The sequence below is a fragment of the Bemisia tabaci genome, chromosome 7 (assembly GCF_918797505.1).
Source record: "Bemisia tabaci chromosome 7, PGI_BMITA_v3".
Taxonomy (NCBI): domain Eukaryota; kingdom Metazoa; phylum Arthropoda; class Insecta; order Hemiptera; family Aleyrodidae; genus Bemisia; species Bemisia tabaci.
In genome coordinates this window covers 51520414-51540331 of record NC_092799.1, presented here as the reverse complement: position 1 = coordinate 51540331, position 19918 = coordinate 51520414, and the positions used below count along the sequence as shown (strand labels likewise).

At 34.1% G+C, this 19918-nt stretch overlaps 2 protein-coding genes across 7 annotated transcripts in view; one reads left to right on the top strand and one right to left on the bottom strand.

Moving 5' to 3' along the window:
* Positions 1-6: 6 nt before the first annotated feature.
* Positions 7-5652, top strand: LOC109039340 (cyclin N-terminal domain-containing protein 1). The gene is made up of 6 exons (XM_019054776.2): positions 7-246; positions 1195-1378; positions 1974-2151; positions 2644-2751; positions 3539-3738; positions 4071-5652. Exons 1-6 carry the CDS (start codon positions 198-200, stop codon positions 4297-4299), a joined length of 948 nt encoding a protein of 315 aa, XP_018910321.2. The 5' UTR covers positions 7-197; the 3' UTR covers positions 4300-5652.
* A 6674-nt stretch (positions 5653-12326) lies between these two features.
* Positions 12327-19918, bottom strand: part of RhoGAP100F (Rho GTPase activating protein at 100F) — a 144744-nt gene continuing 137152 nt past the window's right edge. For 3 of the 6 annotated variants that reach the window (XM_019054794.2, XM_019054795.2, XM_019054793.2), the window contains 3 exons: positions 19653-19813; positions 18776-18974; positions 12327-14351 (listed from right to left, as the gene is read on the bottom strand). In XM_019054794.2, the coding sequence (XP_018910339.1) occupies positions 13246-14351; positions 18776-18974; positions 19653-19813 (1466 nt within the window). In that variant the 3' untranslated portion in view covers positions 12327-13245. Of the gene's footprint in view, positions 14356-17022; positions 17096-17567; positions 17671-18775; positions 18975-19652; positions 19814-19918 lie in introns of all 6 variants that reach the window. The other 3 variants (XM_072302547.1, XM_072302548.1, XM_019054796.2) reach the window with 3 other exon arrangements.

Here is a 19918-nt window from a genome sequence, read left to right as displayed (position 1 = left end):
GATGATAAAGTGAGCCCCACCGTCATCGATGGCTCGCCATAAAATCAAAACAAACAAAAATTCAAAAATTACCCACGATTTTTGAATTGACGGAGTAACGGAAAATTTGCGACTTTCGCGATTGGTGTATTTAGCGAAAAGAGGGTGATTATAATTATTGAGATCTATTGTTTTATCTCAAAAACATCGCAAGAAACATGAGCTCTATGGATGAAAAAGTGACTCCTTTGCCACCATTCAATTTAGGTGCGTGAATCTTATTTTTTTTCTTATGAGCTATTCTCTCCTACAAGCAGCATACTTACCTATACATATACATGACAACTCATGTAATGTTGCCAAAATTGGACGTGTTTCTATCAAACAGACCTATGTGGAGGTGAGAAATATGGGGTGTGCTCGATAGTTCTCTTTGCGTAAGAGTGAATGGGAATAAAAAAAAAGCGCCAGTGACGTCAGCGGGAATGATCGAGCCCGCGGGCAGAGGCGCGATCTCCGTCGGGGGGGGGGGGGGGGGGGGCATTAACTCATGAGCCCTGTTCACAACGCTCTCGTGCCATGCCCGCGGCTCATGACTGCCGCATTCAGATGGCACATAGGTCTGTTTGATAGAATGTAATATCCCGCTTTTCCAATTCTTCAAAAGGAATCACGCCCAATTTTACATTGCTTCTTATGCAGCTTCGACGAGCACACCCCATATTCCTCACCTGCATAGGTCTGTTTGGTAGAAATACGTCCAACTCATGTACCTAATGTGTTGCCAAAATTGTGCTGTTATCGTTTTCTTGCAATACCGCAATGATACACACACTCATATGACAAAGAGCAGTTGCATTGCCAAAAAGGCAACACATTTTGAGCATTTTTCATTCAAATTTTATGTGTTCTTTTTCTCAGGGACAGTGCTGACAAATGACAAAGAATTGAATAATTCGTTGAATACTTGAAAATTCTTACTTCGTTTGTACAAAATCTCTTCGAGTAATTTTCCAAAAAAATAAATAAATTTAATTTTATCTTCAGTTAATATGAGTACAGACTTACCTGCCCATCCGATAGCTGTATTTTGAAGTATTTGAGTCGGGCCACTAAAGAACCTGTCATTAAAATATTTTGGAGAAAATTTTAAGCACTTTATATTTGTAAATTAAATCTCAGTCTGTTATTTTTTCTTTTTAATTTATCTTCCAGAGGGCTCACTGGTGCAATGGCTGAAAAAGTTACAAGTGGATTATAATCACACTGAACGGAATTCAAAAAACCTGGCGACTCATCAAGTTGTACCAACTCCTTTGGTAGAGTTCATCTTTATAACAAGTAAAGCACTTGAGCTGCCTTTGGAAGTTAAATTCTTGGCTGTGGATCTATTTGACAGGTGTGTATTATTGTATGTAACCGTTCCTTAAAAATTGATCATTTAATGAAGCCTCATACAGTATAACTCAATCTGTAAAAAATTGCAGCAGGAGTTATTAGGAGAGAAGGAACGGCCAGGTTTTATTGTGATCATTGATCAGGGCGCAAGAACATTGTGTAATAGTGTTTTGGACGAGGGAAGATATACCGTACATCCATCAGATAAAATTGAAGCCTTTGAAAATCAACTCAATTCTTTCGTCTGGGATCTTAATTTATGGGGAAACCCAGTTACTACATTACCGCAGGGCAACGGATCTAAAAATATTAAGATAAGTAAGTCAAATTCATCATTACAGAAGCAATCAAACACCAGAGGATTTAATGCTACATCCCACATAGGCCTTTAGAGCTACAAGAAATTAAAAAAAGAAGTAAATGAAAAATGGTGGTTTCAAATTCTTGTTCCATCCTCAAATCTTGAAGGATCAATTTATCAGGTTTCCGAGTGCCCTTGACCTGCTATTTTGAGCCAAAATTGCCTCCTAACTCTTGATCAAGCGAAATGCCATGGTGCAACAGTGCTTCTCATGCTGACTTTTCATTCTATGTAGGTTCATTCGAAATCAATTTAAAGACCTTTACTCAGAAGTTCTTGGATCCTTAACTCCACGCAGTCTGAAACGATGGGAAAAAGTAGAGGCAAAAATTTGCTCTCAGTTAGAACTCCGTATATTTTCTTGCTTACAAATTGCTTCAAAATTCATCCCAGAAAACTCAACTGACTCTAAGGTAAATATTTCACACTTCAGTAAAAGATCATGGAAAGGTAATTCTTTCATTTTTTACTTCCCATTACTCATCACTTCATAATGTCTTTTCCTCTAATTTCACAAATTCTCGATGCAGAGACCTTGGTTTGTACCAAGTATGTCGACAGTGAAACCACCGAACATATATCTTGTTTGCTCTGTTTAAAAATCCCCCCTCTCATTTTATTTTTTTCAAGGAAAGCAAATCAACAGCATTCCTGCATTGAAAAGAAAGATAACGCAAGTTTTGAAGAATTGACATTGCGTAATTTTCCATTTAAAAAATAAACAATGACAGGAAGTATGCAACATTGCAAACCGAGATTCACTGTCGATATACCTACATTTTTTTGAGTACTTTCATAGGAGGAAACTTAAAGAGTACATTTAGCTACCAATTTTCATTCTTTGACTATATACGTGTAACTGACTGACTAAGCAATCAAAGATGCCAATTATTAAAATTTTACAGATTTTGAGCTCAAGAATGATCTATGAATTTATAAAAGAGGATGCAGCATTTTCATTACAAGACATTAATAAATCTGAAATGAGAGTGTTTAGAACTTTGAATTTTCAGGTAGGATATTCATTTGTTTGATTTTTGGTGGAATATTTTTATTTAGGGGTGGAGAAATTTCATGAGCATGCGCGGACTGGGCTGTAAGGGCTGGTAGAAGGGCCCCCTTTCATAACTTTAAAAAATGGAAAGGCCATAAAGTTGGTCTTAAGGAAAGCTGGCTCTTGTCAGTGTGAAAATTATGGCAATTTGTTAGTGAGGGGGGGAAAAAAAATGTAAAAAAGGAGGTAAAAGTAATTACGTCAAAAATTGTGAGGGAAAAGAGGTTTTTATGATGAGAAAGACCCACTTCTTGCATCTCTATCCTACATTTATCCCGGCATGAGCAATCAATGATTTAATAGAAAATATAAGGTTAATACATTTTGGAATGCTGTTTCAAAAAAGATTTCTTAAAATACTTGCGATGTGAAATAATCAAAATTGGAATAAATTTTTGCCAAAATCCATTTGGATTGAAGCGCTGGTTGGTCAAGTCCAACAGAAAAAAATTACTGAGAATTTTCACTCAATAGCTCTGAATGAATTTCGCATGGAGTCTATATGCCAATTAAGCTAACACTTTTTTAGACAGAAAACGCTGTGCTCAGAAACGCGCGGCAGAACGCTTTTTTTGCGACAGAAAATCCGCCATCTTAATTATTGCAATTACTTTCAATGCTGAACTGACGTCTCACCATCTTCTGTTGCAGTCTAAAACTGATTCGACGTGGACTGTAAAAGTTTTTTCAATCCTTTCTGAAAATAATATGCAAACATTCTAAAATTTTTGTATGGATGATTTTAGATCGGAGGGGCAACAATCATAACTTTTGTTGATGCTCTTATTTTGGGATTGTACAAGCACATGTATGGTTCTGCTGAATACAATCACATACTTCAAAAATGTTACCAAATGTGTGAGGTTGTGTATCTGAATCATCAAGAAATATACACACATTTTTTTCACAAACTGACAGCACTATGGGATAGATCACATGCAGATAGGTGAGCACAGATCAAATAGTATCAACTGTAGAATTTATGACTGTCTTTTTCTTTCTTTATAAATGAATTCATTTTAACGAAAAAGGAATTCACGTGACCTATCACAATTTTAAAAAATCAGTAATGATGTTTCAAGTTACAATATAGTCGTTTGTACCAGACATGTTGTCATGTAAACTACTCAAGTAGCACAATGCAATAAAAATATTGAAATGTACAAGGAATGCTGTAGAGTGAAAGTTTTTGAACTGAATTCTGTAATTATAGAAGAGTCTACACTCTTTTTAAATAATTGAATTCAGTAATACACAACCACACATATGTTGTTCCAGGCTAAGTTTCAGCTCAGTAGAATGCAATGGACTGATCAAAGGAGCTGCAATAATCTTGACAACTGCACGACTGTCGCAAATACCAGAAGACAAAGAAAAGATTCTGACAAACGAGCTCTCTAGGCTAACAACATCGCCTGAACAATGTATCCAGGAGCTATCTGCCGTGATTCTTCATATTATTTGCCCACAGTACACACCATCAAAAAAGTACATACACACACATTAAGAATAATTAGCTTTCACTCAGACTCATTGAGCTCCTTTTTGACGATGCAGTAGAGAAAAATTTAAGTTCAAAGATTTTTTTAGGGAAAAAAAGATCATGCTCAAGGATGTGTGGCACAAAATTTGATTGGTGAATCCTCAACTTGTTGATTGGTTCATATGATCAACGAATGATTACAAGCAAGATTTAAATTTATTTTCCAAGCTTAGGTTATCATTTTAATCCACTGAACACTAGTAGCACATGTCATAAAATGTACAAAACAAAAAATTGTAAAAAAAAAAAAAAAAACAGTAGTAAAATAGACTCAAACGAAATATGAGAGAGAAAATGAAAATTATCTCTCTTTACCACTTTGATCAAAAATTGTTTGCAAAAAATTATTGAACTCTATTTACTACAGCTTTACAAGCTTTTTTATATACAACTTTCAAACTCATAATTTACACTTTTACATTTTTTTCGGGTTATTTTAGAAGATGTGCTACTAGGGCAAAAAATGAAAAAAAATGAATTAATTGTTGGCCTACAAACAACTATAAATAAGTAGATGACTACATTATCTTTAATTATTCCTTCTCAATTTTTTATTTTCCTCTGCCGTAAAAGTAAATTTTAATGTTTTATTTCCCTCTTCTGTAAAAGTAAATTCTAATTCTTTATTTTCCTCTTCTGTAAAAGTAAATTCTAATTTTTTATTTTCCTCTTCTGTAAAAGTATATTCTAAAAAAAAAGGTTGCCAACTATTTGAAGTAAATGCTCTCCTTTAAAAACTGAGCTGACTACCAAGCACACTTTAATTATAAAGACGTATTGCACTTCACTAATCAGGCCGCTCTTTGTTTTTTATGTAATTTTTATCCAATAATTGACTGAATTTGATTTAAAAAGAAAAAAAAGAAAAAAAACCTACTGCAATTACTTTGTGTAGACAGAGGAATGAATGACTTTACAGACTTTCAGTGAGTCGCTTCCCTTACCTAAATTAAGCTAAAACCTTTGTAAGAAGCAATTTGATTATGTTGAAAAAAGTTAAGCGGTTCAAGTTTTTTCACAACCCTAAAAAAGATCAATAAATGCAAACAAATCGGAGGCTCTTGTTCAGGCCGGTGAGGAGATTAAACACGAAAAGATTTGTTAAAAAACCAGAGCAGTTTCCTATGAAGGGTACTCATTTGGGTGCTTTTAGTCGACTTTCATCAAAAAGGATGAATCTGTTCAACTCCCAGGAGGCTAATTGTTGATTTTAATGGACAAGGCGCCATATAAAGAAGACGAAGAGAAAATGGAGGAATCCTATTGGTTGAAACGGGCGATTGTTAAACAGTACAGAGGGAAAGTGATGGACTAACTATATGGTCTCTCATCAGTTGCCATTAGTTGGTATATTATTTATCTTCTTGGTATATTGCAAACACCTGCTTCCACTATTAGGATCACTCCATTTTCCATTTTTTTTATTTGTCTACCGTTTTATCTATCTATTTCAACCATTAGCTCTCAGGAGTTCACACAAAAATGAAGGAGCTAACTACCAAATGAATTCAGAAAAGCGTAAAATGAGAAAGCATTTTTATAAACAAAACAGAGTGTAATGTAGTTGAATTATAATCAGCTAAACATACAAAAAAGTATTACTTTTTTTCATCATTATAATTTTAGCTACAACGGAGGCTTAACCGTAAAAGTCAGTGCAATACAATGTATTTGGTTACAATGAGGGGGGAAACTAGATATTAACAAATATGAGAAAAAAATGTAATATAAAACATATAAAACTAAGAATAAAATTAAAAAATTATAAAACAGACAAATAAAGGATTTACTTACTTGTACATATTTAACAGATAGATCTGAATGTAAAATTTATAATGTTGATCCGCTTATAACTAATTAGCTCTTGGAATGGTACAATTTTTACATTTTATTTCGTGCTAATTTCTTTTTCCTAGTAAATATTTTTCACCCCATTTAATTATGTTAAAAGAATAAAGTCTCATGATCAAATCACTAATATTGATTCTCATATCCTCTGCTTTTGCATTACTCAAGACAAATAGTGACAATAAAAAAAGAGGATAAGTAAGAAAAAAATTTAAGACTAAGAATGCTATCAGAAAAGAGTGTTTGCATAACAATACATGTATAGATATTATTATTCTTGTACTGCTGATATTCTTGCTTCAATCACGTTGCAAAAGACCAAGACATACTTGAGATCAACTTTTGCCTCAACTCTTGCGTCTTAAATCACACATCATTGCCTTTTGCACCAAAGAATGTATCTCCATTGCGCTATTTCCGTATTCCTTACTGATGCTTTATTTTTTTATAGGCGAACCTTCACAATAATTTGCCTGAAACTTTCAGTGATTTTTATCCACACTTACAAGAGAAGACACAAAAATTTTCAGAAAAATTCATGCAATGGCTCTTCCAAGAAAAAATTAAAAGTTCGTAAAAATACTAGAGTAGTACTGACGAGATATGTTCTCTTGTGCTGGAGACAAAAATATATGTTGAGTTGGAGCGAAAACCTGATTGGAAAAAAAAAAACAAAGGCCTACTGATTATTTTCTGGAAATGGAGCTAGAGGAACAGAGGCTTTGTTTGCTGTGGAAGTCTTACCTTGTCCTGCCCTAACTGTCATCAAGCAAAAACAGTTTAAAGTATGAAGCCAGGACTACAAAATTCTAACTTTAATTACATAATTTGGCTATTCCACATGAACATTCTATTCTGAGAATGGGTTATTTGCGCTGGACATAAAATCATTCTATAGATTAGCACAAAATAATAAGATTTGTTCCAACACCAATTATTTAAATTCAATATTAATTGCCCTTTTAAAACATGGTGATTGATGCCACAGCTTCTTCCCTTTTGATTTTTGCCATCATAGATGGACGCATTTGATGGTTACTGCATGCTTGTCATTGATAAAACCGAAGTGAAAAAACCATGTTATGCACTACTATGGTAGATGACATTCATCACTGAGTTTTTAAGCAATGAAATCTGTGATAGTATTGTCGTGTCGGAACAGATCTCACTACTTTCTGTTAACCTCCAAGTCATAACCATCAAAACACGATTTTATGACTAGCGCTGTAGACCAATTTTAAGTTGAATACTTAAAATATGTGTGCATTTTTTAAGTCTTTATATTCCACAAAAGATACATGAAAAAAATGAAATAAAATTATTGAAAATATTACAATTACATAGTCCTTGTGTCCTGCTATAGGGGAAATCAATTGTAAAAAAAGAGATATGATAAAAGGAATATAAAGATTTGCGTTTGAAGAGGAGACTTATATAAAAACAAGAGCTTGATAAAAAAAAAGTTAAATTTACAAGGAACAGCTGAATCATCAAATACGTGCAATATCTTTCTATTTAGATTTGAAATTAAAATGTCCAGTGTGCACACGCACAAGAGAAGTTGGGGGAAATCTGGTCGATTGGGATGAAAAATTGGACTCACAGAGATAATAAAATCTTGTTAGCACACACTTGATTTAAATGCCATTGATAATCCCTGCAAAAAGTTCGGATACTGTGAGTTTAGACTTGAAAAATTCAAGGAATGCAAAAGAAAAAGAAAAAAAATCGAACAGAAACGAGCAAGCTAACTAGTTGCAAAAGTTGAACTGGACAAGGTGTGATTACAGAAGACTATCTGATATAGAAGACGCAGGTATTGGAAAAAGTTAGGTACTGCGTTGATTACTAGTTAAGGAACTGTTAAAAATTAAAAAACAATGCAACCGAGAGGAATTCCTTTAGAATTGAAAAAGCATCAAGCAGATGCTTGAAAATTGAAGAAAAGCACCAGTTCATTATTTCTCAACAGAATAAATTACATCTTTCCGGAAGAGCTGTGTGAACCTCCTTTGAGAGACTTGAATTAAGGTACAGTTCCAAGTAGGTTCGATTTCACGGATTTAGTTTGTAAGCTTTAAAATTTTACAAATGATTGCAACAAAGGCAGAAATATCCAATCCGCATTAGCCACATTCATACCACAATCTTTTCCTGGCTACTGGGAATTTGCCTGAATAATTTTTTTCACATGAAATCTAATCTACTCGTATTCAAGGGTATCACAAGTGACAGTTCACACCAGTCACTGATCGTGTTATGGTGAGCAGGGTCGTTGTTTGAAAACACATTAGTAAATCATATATTTTAAATTTAAAAAATTTGGACAAATTATCAACTTTTATGTAAAAAGAAAATGTTTCGCTCAGGCACCTCTTCGAGGGTTCAAATCAGATTCAAAATTCAAGGTTCGCACAGCTCTACTTCCCAGTAACTTAGAAACGGAAGGAGAACAATGAAAGGAAAACAGGCTATAAAATTAAAGATGTATCAAACATAAACATACGCTGCAAGGTTTTAGAAATTAAACTGTACACCAATACTGTTCGAGAAAAAATGAAAAAAAGAACGAACGAATTGTTTTACAATAATTTCTCTTCCATCCACCAACCTTATCAATTGACATAAAATTTCTATAACATTTAATAATCAACTTTTTACACTATCTAATATAATTCATTGCTTTCACTCTCTTAAATTATGAAAATTACTCTAACAATATTCTACAGAACTAAATGATTCAAAATCAATGAATTTTAATCCTTCCGCGCTTTCACGATAAAAGTGCTAAAAATTAGGAGCAGATAAAAACATTCGATCATGGATGTTTCACATTAAATACTACTAGTGGCAAAAAAACTGAAAAAAAAGAAGGCAAATGACACATTGAGATGCAGGATTCGGTAGATATTCGTTAGTCAACTCATAATGAAAAACTATTTGAAATAACTTGAAGTGCCGATAATAATTGGATAGCGTGAAGCAAACCAGTCATGCCTCCATTGGGCCTCTTTGGAAAGAACTTATCCATTAAGCGGAAATTTGGGTTACATTCAGTTGTATGGAAGCAGGAAATGGGATAATTTTCAACAAGAAACCCTGCATAACAAAGCATTAAAATTGAAATAGCCTCTTGGATGACCTTGATCGCATAGAAAGTTTTTCTTTTAACATTTTTGCTGATATGATTGGATTGCTAAACCATGTTGCAGCAAGAATTGTATCAGGCAGAAGTGTATTATCTATAGGAAGATTAAAAACTCCTAAGGGACTGTAGGGTCTAATGCAGCCTTCAAAGGTTCCTGTGAGTGATCCCCATTTCCCGTTTTGATCCTGCCGCTGTAATTTCTTTTATTCCATTAGCGTCCGTATATGTCATATGTTACTAGTCTTGCACTATTGCACATAAGTCTTTTTTTGGAACTCTCGATGATAATATGACTAGTTTTCTTAACGATACGCAAATAGGGTACCTAATACTTCGAATTTCATTCACGGTGAAATTGAAAGGAATCAAACTCTATAAACTACATGATTTACCTTTCTTTGATTACCATATTAGGGTTGGCAATTTAGAATACCCACATAAAGAGCATTGTTAAAAATATTTAGGGATAATAAATTGAAATGGGTGAGGACCATTACAAGGTCCAAAAACTGAGAATTATGTTTGACAAGAGAGAAGGTTTTTAAATGAAACCTTTCATGACAGGGAGTTCTGACAAATTTTAACAAGGTGTATCAGAGAGAGCAGAGCACATCATTTTCCGACAAAAATTTAGGGGTTTGATCAATTTAAAAAAGTACCTAGGAGCCACTGATTAAAATTTTAAAAACGCTGGGCTTTTACTGCAATATATAAAATCAAACCTAGTGCAGTGAGATGAATTAATTGTAAATGAAAAAAATTCTTACAATAAATCAAAGTTGCAGTTGAGCAAAGACTAAAAAATGACGGAAAAACGAAGAAAAAGCAAATAAAATAAAATTATTACACAAACATAATTATTTCAGCAGGCAAAATGTCTAGATTTCGTTGTTCAATAGAAATTTTCCTTTCAGCGACTGTTGCATGCAAACTTCTGTCGAAATTACAGAAACAAAATCGTCTTAGCATTTGTGTAATAAGATATTTCTGAGGAAAGCGATGAGGAAGAGAAAGAAATAGACGTGAAGGCAGTATCAAGCTTTTGCAAGGCAACTATTGAAGAAAATTAAAATGGATGTACGAAAAATTCAAATTGATCCGGGTATAAGGGCTAGGATTCGACGTAGAAAAAGCTTCAATGAGATATAAAACAGATAAAGAGCAATGTTTCGATAGCCCTGTAGAAAAACTCAAGTCAAAATGTAAGAAATGGTGGAAATTATAAGTTAAATGAATACAAAAGCGATTCCAAATTTTCGAACCAAATAGAATTTCTCCTAGAGGAAAAGTATGATGTACCAAAATAAGTTTTCCCTCCAGAAGATTGATATCTCATTGATTCAGAAATTGATGAACAACTGTAGAAACTATATCTCTCCATCACATGACAAATCTTTTAGACCGTCTTCGTGAAATTTTTTATTATTTCAGTCAGAAGAAGTGGATTAATTCACTGTATTTACAAAGCCAGTTTTGAAAAATAATAAATAAATAAATAATAAATAAATAAAATAAAACTTGCAGGAAATAATGCTTCCATAATGCATATTTTCTCAAGACTGATCTTTCAGTAGCTTGGTCAAATTCAGTTGTGATGAAGAGTTTAAAAAACTGAATTGAGCAGCTGCAAAAAAGTTCACTATGCTAAGTATTAAGGGTAAAAATTTTGAAAAATTCCGCTGCTTGTATTGAAATTATTAACAAAAAACAAAACAAACTACTTCTTTTAGATTAAGAAATTAAAAAAAAAATAAGAAAAGTTTACACTATGACTAGCATACGTTGCTCATGTAGAGATCATGGTTAAAAAACAGGTGACAATTATCAAAATAAATCATAAAAATGTAAATTCGACTTCTGCAATAGGTGACTTAGATCTCTGGGCTTGGTTCTGATTGAGTCAGTGATTCAATTATAAGTCTTCATCGAAAATAAGAGGTTCCACAATCTTCAATTAGCTGTATTTTTGCTAAAATTGTCTAAGTTGATAAACAAAACCATTATGCTCCCCTTCATTACCACGAGGACTGCATCTGCGTTTGACAAAATCGTTTTTTTCCCAGGCTGATTTTGCTATTGCTCAACAACCTTTACTCACAAGTATTTACATTTGAGCTCTATCTCTACCTATATCTCATATTTAAAGAGAATTTGAACTACAACTTAAGAAACTTCTGACACAGTGCGCTCTGATTTGTTTGTATGAGAGTAAATTTACATTGTGAGATATGCGCCCGCAGAATCTAGTCTGGTAATGAAAGGAATGAATATTAAAATTCAGCCGCAAGGAGATATATGGGAATTATATAATCTACCAGTTAAAACATTCAGTTGTCCTTGATGCTAATTATAGTTGCTTGAGAAGTGAGAGCGAAAATGACCGTAAAAATTTTCTACCAAAGCGGTAGAAAGAACAAAAAATAAAAATTAAGGAATAGAAGCACATAGAAGCTACTGTGGTCCGCAAGGCTTTTATGGCCCCTTGCAATAAAGTCTAAATGAAATATAAAAAAACTGATACTTCTTTATGAAAATTATAAACAAGCTGCTTGGGGTCTCTGGTGCTAATTCTTTTTAATCTAATCACTACTTACACTTGTGCGTACACACTGAAATACAGCAATCAATTTTATATCATTGTAAATGTCTCAAAGTAAAGCTGAATTCTTACATAAGTAATACATTTTTTTAGCCTGATATGCTTTCAATTAGAACAATTTTAACATAATACTGCAATTAATCATTTTCAATCACTAAAAAATCATTTACAGTTATAAAAAAAATTGAAGAAAGAAACAATTATTTTAGCAAAAGGATTAATTTTTTAGCTGCAAATACAAAAAGATTTTCACTACGACCAATGACGGGTTCTAAGTATATTATTTTTTTCCATAACTATTTGTACAAATTTCCATTGAATTTCATTTAGGCAATTAACACTGCAAAATAATTGAAAGAGATACATAATTCCCTGCTCCTTTGAAACAGAAATAAAAAGGAGTGCTTTCAAAAATATTAGTATAAAAATAGTTATGACAGTTATTGAAAATAATTCAGCTCAAAAGTTGAATAAAAGTATCTGCAAGAGGTAAGAAGCAGATACGTAAAATTTAGTCGTAAGATTAGAAAAAAAGAAAGGAAAAGAACGCTGAAAAAAAGTTAGAGAAAAATTTTTGATAAAAGAGAAAATCACTCAAGTAGATCAACTTTTTGGTAAAGTGAATCCCGAAGAGTGTAGTGAATGCAATCTAAAGAAGAGTAAAAAAATGAAGTAGCAAATGAGTTGACTAGAAAAAAGAGCACCCAAAACATACGTCAAATGTGTACTGACACATGCTTTTCACATTTCCTGAATCGGGGCTCCAAAGTAAGGATTGATGATAGACTTAGCAATAATAAATGCAAATTAAGTAAAGAAACGAAATTTAAAATTTCAATCTTTCATGGTTATTAACTGTGTCCATTTTATGGTTTTGTTTCCATAAATTCCAGATCAGTTTGACTAAATTTATGAAATTTTCAACACCACCAATATACAGGATTAAATCTTGGAGAGAGCTATGCTCAGGTCTACTGAGAAAAACTACATTTTCAAAACTACATGATCATTTACAACATTTACAAACATCGTCTTAAAATGGCAGTGTTATTGCACAGTTCCGTCTTAAAAGAAGGTGCACAAGCCAAGGGTAAAAGTGAATTTTAGCTTAACTTCAAGATAAACTTACATATGCTTCAAGTATGTGACAAAATCAAAGCAGTAACTTAAATTACTTTAGAAATTTTGATTATTCCTGATGTTGAAAAAAAGAAATAATTTTTCTGTACTTAGGATACTTGAGATGCATAAGTCTGAATTACTGATAGAGAAAAGCATTTCCATCACCAAGACCACTTAGCTTGCAAAACTCTCTTCATTTGAGATCTTCTTCGCTGCTCTCTTGATCAGCATCTACGCCTCTTTCTCTTCTCGAGTCCTCTTCCGTCCCTGTGGATGAACTTGGTGTTTCTACGTCTCTTTGACCAGGTGAGATTGGTGAATGCTGCGAACTCAGTCTGGTTGGCAAGTTCCCACTAGAAATATCCAGTGACGATGTTACATTAATCCGCAACATGTTCTCTGTTTGGAAAGGATTTGTTTTAGCGAAAACGTTTGTGTAACTATACGAGGCATCGTGGTTTGTTGCAGTGTCAGCAGCCGAGCTAATAGCCGGCGAGTAGCTGAACAAGCGTGCTCCATTCGATGTTGCTCCTCCCGATATATTGTTCTCTCGCTGGAAAATTGAGTTTGAGAATACATTGTTTTGAAGAATGTCGGAGTTGCCTTCTGACAGTATGTTACGTGCAGCAATTGGCGGGGGTTTTGGATCACACAAGAAGGGGTTGTTTTCTCTACCAGATTTTGTCCCATTACTCAGTCCGTTCCGTTCTGGTAGTTCATTGATTGATGAGTTGTTTCCATTAGTGGTGTGCAAATTATTAGCACTACTCAAAATATTTTTATCTTTAAGGTAATTGCTGGGAGAATTGGCGAACAGATTGCTGCTAGATGTGACAGAGTTGACAACAGTGGTGTTCCCCAGAGTTGAAATATTATTTCTAGGGGGTAACTTAGGTGGCTGGCCATAGTTTATACCCCTGGCGACTGTTGCTGGAGATCCTGGTGCAGACAAATTTGATGTTTTTGTGGTTTGATTGAATCTTTCGATGATGTTAGCTATAGAGTTGCCATTTTCTGGATTTGAGGATGTAACAACTGACTGGGCAAGACTGTTGATAAGATTTGCATCGGAGCGGCTGGTGTCCAGTGGAGATGGTTTTGAATCCGTGTGTGCTTGAATCACAGATACGACGTCATCCTGCTCGTCGTTTTCTTCGGGGGATGTGTCACTTGTTGGAGAAGCGACTACGACTGGTCCAGATGTCTGGCGAAAACCGACCGGCTTTGCTGGCAATGGAGGAGGCTGCTGAGGTAGTAAGCATTTTGAGGGCCGGACTGGATGTCCCACTGAGTCCCGAACTGTCTGAAACAAAAGTTCGTGCCTGAATAACTGCAAAATAAGAATCTTCCGGGCTCATGGAATCAGGGAATGATGATAAAGTCATTCAGAAAAGGACAGAGGTATTTTCCTATGTTTTGACAATAGTTCACCTTTTGAATGCTGCAGTGCGGCTATACTTCCATAAGAAAACAAGTGTAGGAAAATGCTCAAAACTTCCGTTCTCAGTCCCAATTTTCTCAAAATTGGCACACAATAAATTCTACTTTTGAAGCTAATTGTGCTCATGAGGTTGTAATGAACACTGTGAAAAAACTAAAATAATATGTATATAAGGTGCTGAAATGTATGATTCCCTTTTAAAAAATTAATGAAAAGGAGATAATGAAAAAATGAATATATACATATTAATCGTTAAATTATATGTTGACACAAAGCATTTGGATCTAACAGGAAATGGAGCCAATTCTATTTAGCAGCTGAAGCATAAAAAGTTATAAATATTACAACGCAGGAGGGGATTAAATTAAGAGATTTTGCTTCTCTCAGTTTCCAATGCTTTTGAATTACCTACATTTTAACCATTGAAACAAAATATAAATAATGATCAAAATCATATACGATCATTATGTTTATATATTGCATGAAAGTAAATTAATGGAAAAAAGCCTTCTTTTTGTCATAATGATTGATTAAATTCCCATTCTTGCATGCATTGCGTCACACTCATAAAGTTGAAAGAGAGATAAGCAAAAAAATTATTAGATTTGCTGCTAATTTTACATTCTGAAAAATATACATTCTTTAGAAAACCAATTGGAATTTGTGAACATTATCCTCAATAATGATCTGATGAAAACTCATGTTTCAAAGTGCGGTGTTTGCATTCACAGAACAATAATCAGATTAACTGTGAGCATTCTCTCCTAATTGGAGAGACTGAAAGTCTGACAGCTCCTTAGCAAAAAAAGGCAAATCATTAATTAAGAAAACGAACAAACCTAACAAGTACCTATGTATGAAAAGGCTTTTCTAAAGAGAAATCTTGATGACGGAGAAATCTTAAGGGGTTCCTTAAAAACATAAGCTCCTTTAATGGATCATCATGATACGTCATGCAGATAAAAAAGTCATGATCCTCGTGAGCAATATTTTCTCAGGTAGGATTTCCGTAAAATATCTTCATCTCGTCTGGCTTAAAATTTATTAAACCGTCCTTCAACTCTGAATTCATTCTCAATGACTTGTTCACTTTCAAACACAAAAGCTAACAACTACATCTAAGTGAATCTAGTTTTTTCCCAATTAGCATGGCAAAACTCACAAAAGGTTCAAGTCCACCAGGGTAAGTGACTTGTGAAGCCACTGTGCAACAGTTTCAGAGAAGGATAATTCTGATATTTTATAGTACTGTAGTTATATAAATATAATTGCACAAGCAAATTGACGGTGAAATTGCAAAGTAGAGTCTCTCTATTGCGAAGTTTCAAAATCTCCGTTCCTATTTTCTTTTTTAAAAACCAACAGCATGACTTGAAGTTTTCACAGAATGTTTCTCCTATGGAGAGGAAAAATCGCCAAAGTTTGAATGAAATGGACGTATTTCTGTCAATAGAACTAAGCGCCAAATTGCGTTCCTTTTAAGGATTTTAGAATCCCGGAAAGCGCGTTCTGTCAAACAGAACTAGGCACCATGGAAAAGCACTGCGAGTATAGGACAGAACAACCATCGAGTTCCGCAACACCCGCCCAATACGTCCAAATGATGTTGAGTAGTTTTCCACGTAGAAAATGAAGTATGATACATTCAAGTATTGAAAGCATTTGCCTCATTTTTAGTGCACTTTCAGGGAACTCACTTTGCCCCCTTGAATAGCCATGCACCGTAGCATAGCACAGTACCCTGTGGATTCTTGACCCTGCAAGCTAGAAAATTGTACTACCTTTTGGAAATAGGAACTACAATTTGTGGCTCATTCTAGAAACAACATATGGACATATTTCTGCCAAACGAAACTATGTGCATTATGAAGTGAGCCCTGTTATGCATAAATTCTCATGGGTCTCAGGGCTCATGCCTTGATGCACATAGTTCCATTAAGCAGAAATACGTTCATATGTGCCATTAGTCTCTCTTGTAGTTCCTCATTGCAAAAAGAAGTCAAATTCTGGTCCTAACCATGCAGTGCTAACTGGGTTAAGATTATCACATGACCATGCAACTGCATTCCTGCAAAATCGATTTACAAAACTGGATAAACGTAAGGACCGTCGAATTAATGAACAAATAAAATTGTAGATAAACTATCGTAATGTATTGCCTTCAAATTTTTTAACTACACCTTAACTGAAAGAGGAAAAATTGTACTCAAAACTTCAAAATTAAATGGTTACAGGTGTACGAAATGCAAAAAAAATGAAATAAATCAAGCCAAAAATAAACCATTCATCCTCTAAATTCGATGATACAACCTGTTAACACCCTTTCATAAAAAAAATATAAGACTCTCTTCCCAAATTATTTCTCTTGTCTTGTGAGAAATGTAATCAAAGAATTTGGTTCTGTTACTTGCTTCTATTTTACACTTTTTGAAATCGAAATTTGCAGCCACTCAAGAAAAAATAAGAGGAAAATGAAATTTGCTTCTTTTAAAAAAAAAAAGAGGAAAAAAAATAATTCACCTTTCATACCTACTTCAGGAATTAAAAACCACTTGTAGTTGATTATAGGATGTTGGAATAGTGAGTAAAATGGTGTTATATCCTGTTTGAAAAATAAATATGACTAATAAAATTAAGATTAGAAAAAAGCACTTTAAACTAAAAACGTTTCTGGATAAATTTTCATCTAACACATCACAGAGAAAGATTTCAAAATTGCCTAATATTCCTAACTTTCCTACGGATTCTAGTACGTAAGTACAATTCGTCGCTCTTCTGACGTAAGAGCGAAAATTCATAGAGGGATGAGCCCAATTGTCCATTTCATTGAATGCTTTCCAGGGCTCTCTTGAGAATTAGTTACTTGCTTCCGTCAGAGAAGCGGCGAATTAACCTGAGTAAAGAAAATGCGCATAATAATTTCCTAGACCTAGATCTGTGCCAAATGAGGTAAATGGTTGCATCATGCATCTGTGCACAACTATACTCTGAACTTCCGCTAGATTATCATAAGCTGGTGAATAGGTATTTTCAGTCACGTTGCTGGTTAGTCTGCGACCGCAGACCTTACCTACATTGTCCTTCAAAAAAGGTTATCAGTCCTCTAACTGAGTAATGTTCGCCCCCAAGAAAAAAGAGAGTGGACAAACTGTCTTGGGTAGGTTGCAAGTAAACGCTCTGTAATTGGAAAATGAGAGAAGTCAAGTGATGGCTCCTACGCTGTCAAATACTTAATTGAAGTCAAGAAAAAAAACACATATTAACAATAGCTAATGACTAACTTGGACCCCCAACTACTCCTTCCGCAGTGACTTTTCAAAAATAATTATGCAACGCTGCATAAATAAATCAAGAAAAGCGAGGGCTGCTAAGACATCCTCCCTTCAAGTATTTTCATTTCAAAAAAAAGGGGGATTTTAAGGTAAAAAAGAGAGTAACGAAAAAAGAAAAAAGATTGACCGTATATTCTTTGAGAATGAAGACAATAAAAAATTTTAAGCCATTGACTTTCAGAAATGTAGATTATTTTTAGGTAGATTTCCAGGAGGTGGAAGAGATTTTGGAAGGTGAGAAAAATGCTGAAAGAAGATTATAACATGAAAATGCACAAAAAAGAAATTCAAAAAGGGTAAGGAGCTGTTTTCAATGAGAAACTATATTGTTAAAGTTCGAACTTCCATAAAACTGAACAGGTACCGATGTTTATTAATAGACTGGAAGGGGCTAAAATAGTATTGGGGAAAATATGAACAATTAATATGATTTTCCCGAGAATATTTGGACTCACAATGAAATAGCGTTTACTTCTATCTGGCAACAAACAATAACACAAAACACGACAAACAGACAATTAGGACAAAATTACTGTGGGTGTTTAAAATTACAGACAAGTTTACAAATCATTGTTTTGAATGATGGCTCCTGACCTAGATTTAGTTTGATTTGAAGTTTTCGGTCAAATGAAATTTCATGAAATCGAATTAAACATGCTCTAAGTTTCTAGAAAAATCTGATTAAAAGATATATTTTTAAAGGAAGAGCTTTGAAACTGCAGGACTTTTTGGATACATCGAAACAAGAGTTAAAAAGCATGTTTTTGACACAAAGATTTTTTTAATTTTTCAGAGAGATTTTACTTCAACTGCTTTTGTGCTCATCTACATATTTGCCAAATTTTTTAGGGATTCCAAAAAAACAGAGCAGTGGAGAGAGATAAAAATTATACATAGGTCAGAAGCCACCGTTGCTGGAGGCAAACACAAGATACTGAAAGACACATTACCTGATTTATTCGGCCAAATGTCCAGCAAATATCGAAGAACACTGATTGGCTGCATAAAGTCCATGGGGTCTGTTGCTGATTCACTGTGTAAAATCAAAACAGGTGCGAGACAAGAAGCAACACTGCCTGAGCACATTTTGTTTCGACCAGATGCGCCGACTACCATTGCTAAATGATCTAGTAGGAATACTAACGTAGCCTGAAAATTTTTTGAAGAGTAATTATAATAAAATTGAAAATTAAAAAGGTGCTTATCATGATACATTTCTTAAAATAAGCTAAAAATTAGTTTTAATAAGAAATTGACAACACAACAGAGAATGGAATCCGAATTGACGGGTGAGAAAAGTTTCAAAGGCAAAAAGATGGGGAGGAAATGATAGAGAGATTCTTAAAGATTGGTGAAATCATTGCTACACAAGTACACATCACTGATTTAAGTTAGGAATTTGCATTGCCATTGGTGGTTTTCCTCACATTTATTCATGTTTCGTGTTTCATGCGTGGGGTATTCAAATAAATTTTTGTGGGTATAATATACTCTTTTGGAAACAGTCAAAAAGCCAACAGCCAAATTCAAACAAAAATATTTTGTGAGTTTTGCATGTACCTTAAAGTTTGTCTGAATCATCGTTTGTCTTTTGCACTTTGTACTTTTTGCGGATGCAAATCATTGCAATCCCTTGTAGGTTTGCGAAAAGTGTCCATTTTATAATACAATGAACAAGGCCCCCTTAATTCTCTCTAAATCACAAAGTAAACCATATGAGGCTACTTAAGGAAAGGAACTTTTTAAAGAGCAACTTTTCATACGGCCGAAAAACCCATCGCTAAAAAGGAAATTTCAAGATGATGAGATTTGAGAAGTGTTACGTACTTTGTTGATTCTTGGCAAACAATCTAAAATGGAGAACATTAGCTTCGCATTGCCCTCTGGATCATCCGGCAGACATACTGTCAAGGCATCAACCATCATTTGATACAAGCATTTCGTGAATAGTGGCTCAGGTAACTCCCGTAAATAATCTTTGAGAACACCTGAAAGCAAAAGAAGAGAAGATACTATATAGTTAGAAGCAGTGATTAAAATTTCTTGAAAGATAATAATTTACAGTAAGAAAACCTTTTGAGAAGATGTAAAGG

What these genes read in the sequence shown, in the direction of transcription:
- LOC109039340 (XM_019054776.2), top strand. Translation starts at nt 198, where the DNA reads ATGAGCTCTATGGATGAAAAAGTGACTCCTTTGCCACCATTCAATTTA. An exon ending in AAAACTCAACTGACTCTAAG is followed by an intron (nt 2,152 to 2,643) that starts GTAAATATTTCA and finishes AAAATTTTACAG; the next exon opens with ATTTTGAGCTCAAGAATGAT. An exon ending in TTAGAACTTTGAATTTTCAG is followed by an intron (nt 2,752 to 3,538) that starts GTAGGATATTCA and finishes GGATGATTTTAG; the next exon opens with ATCGGAGGGGCAACAATCAT.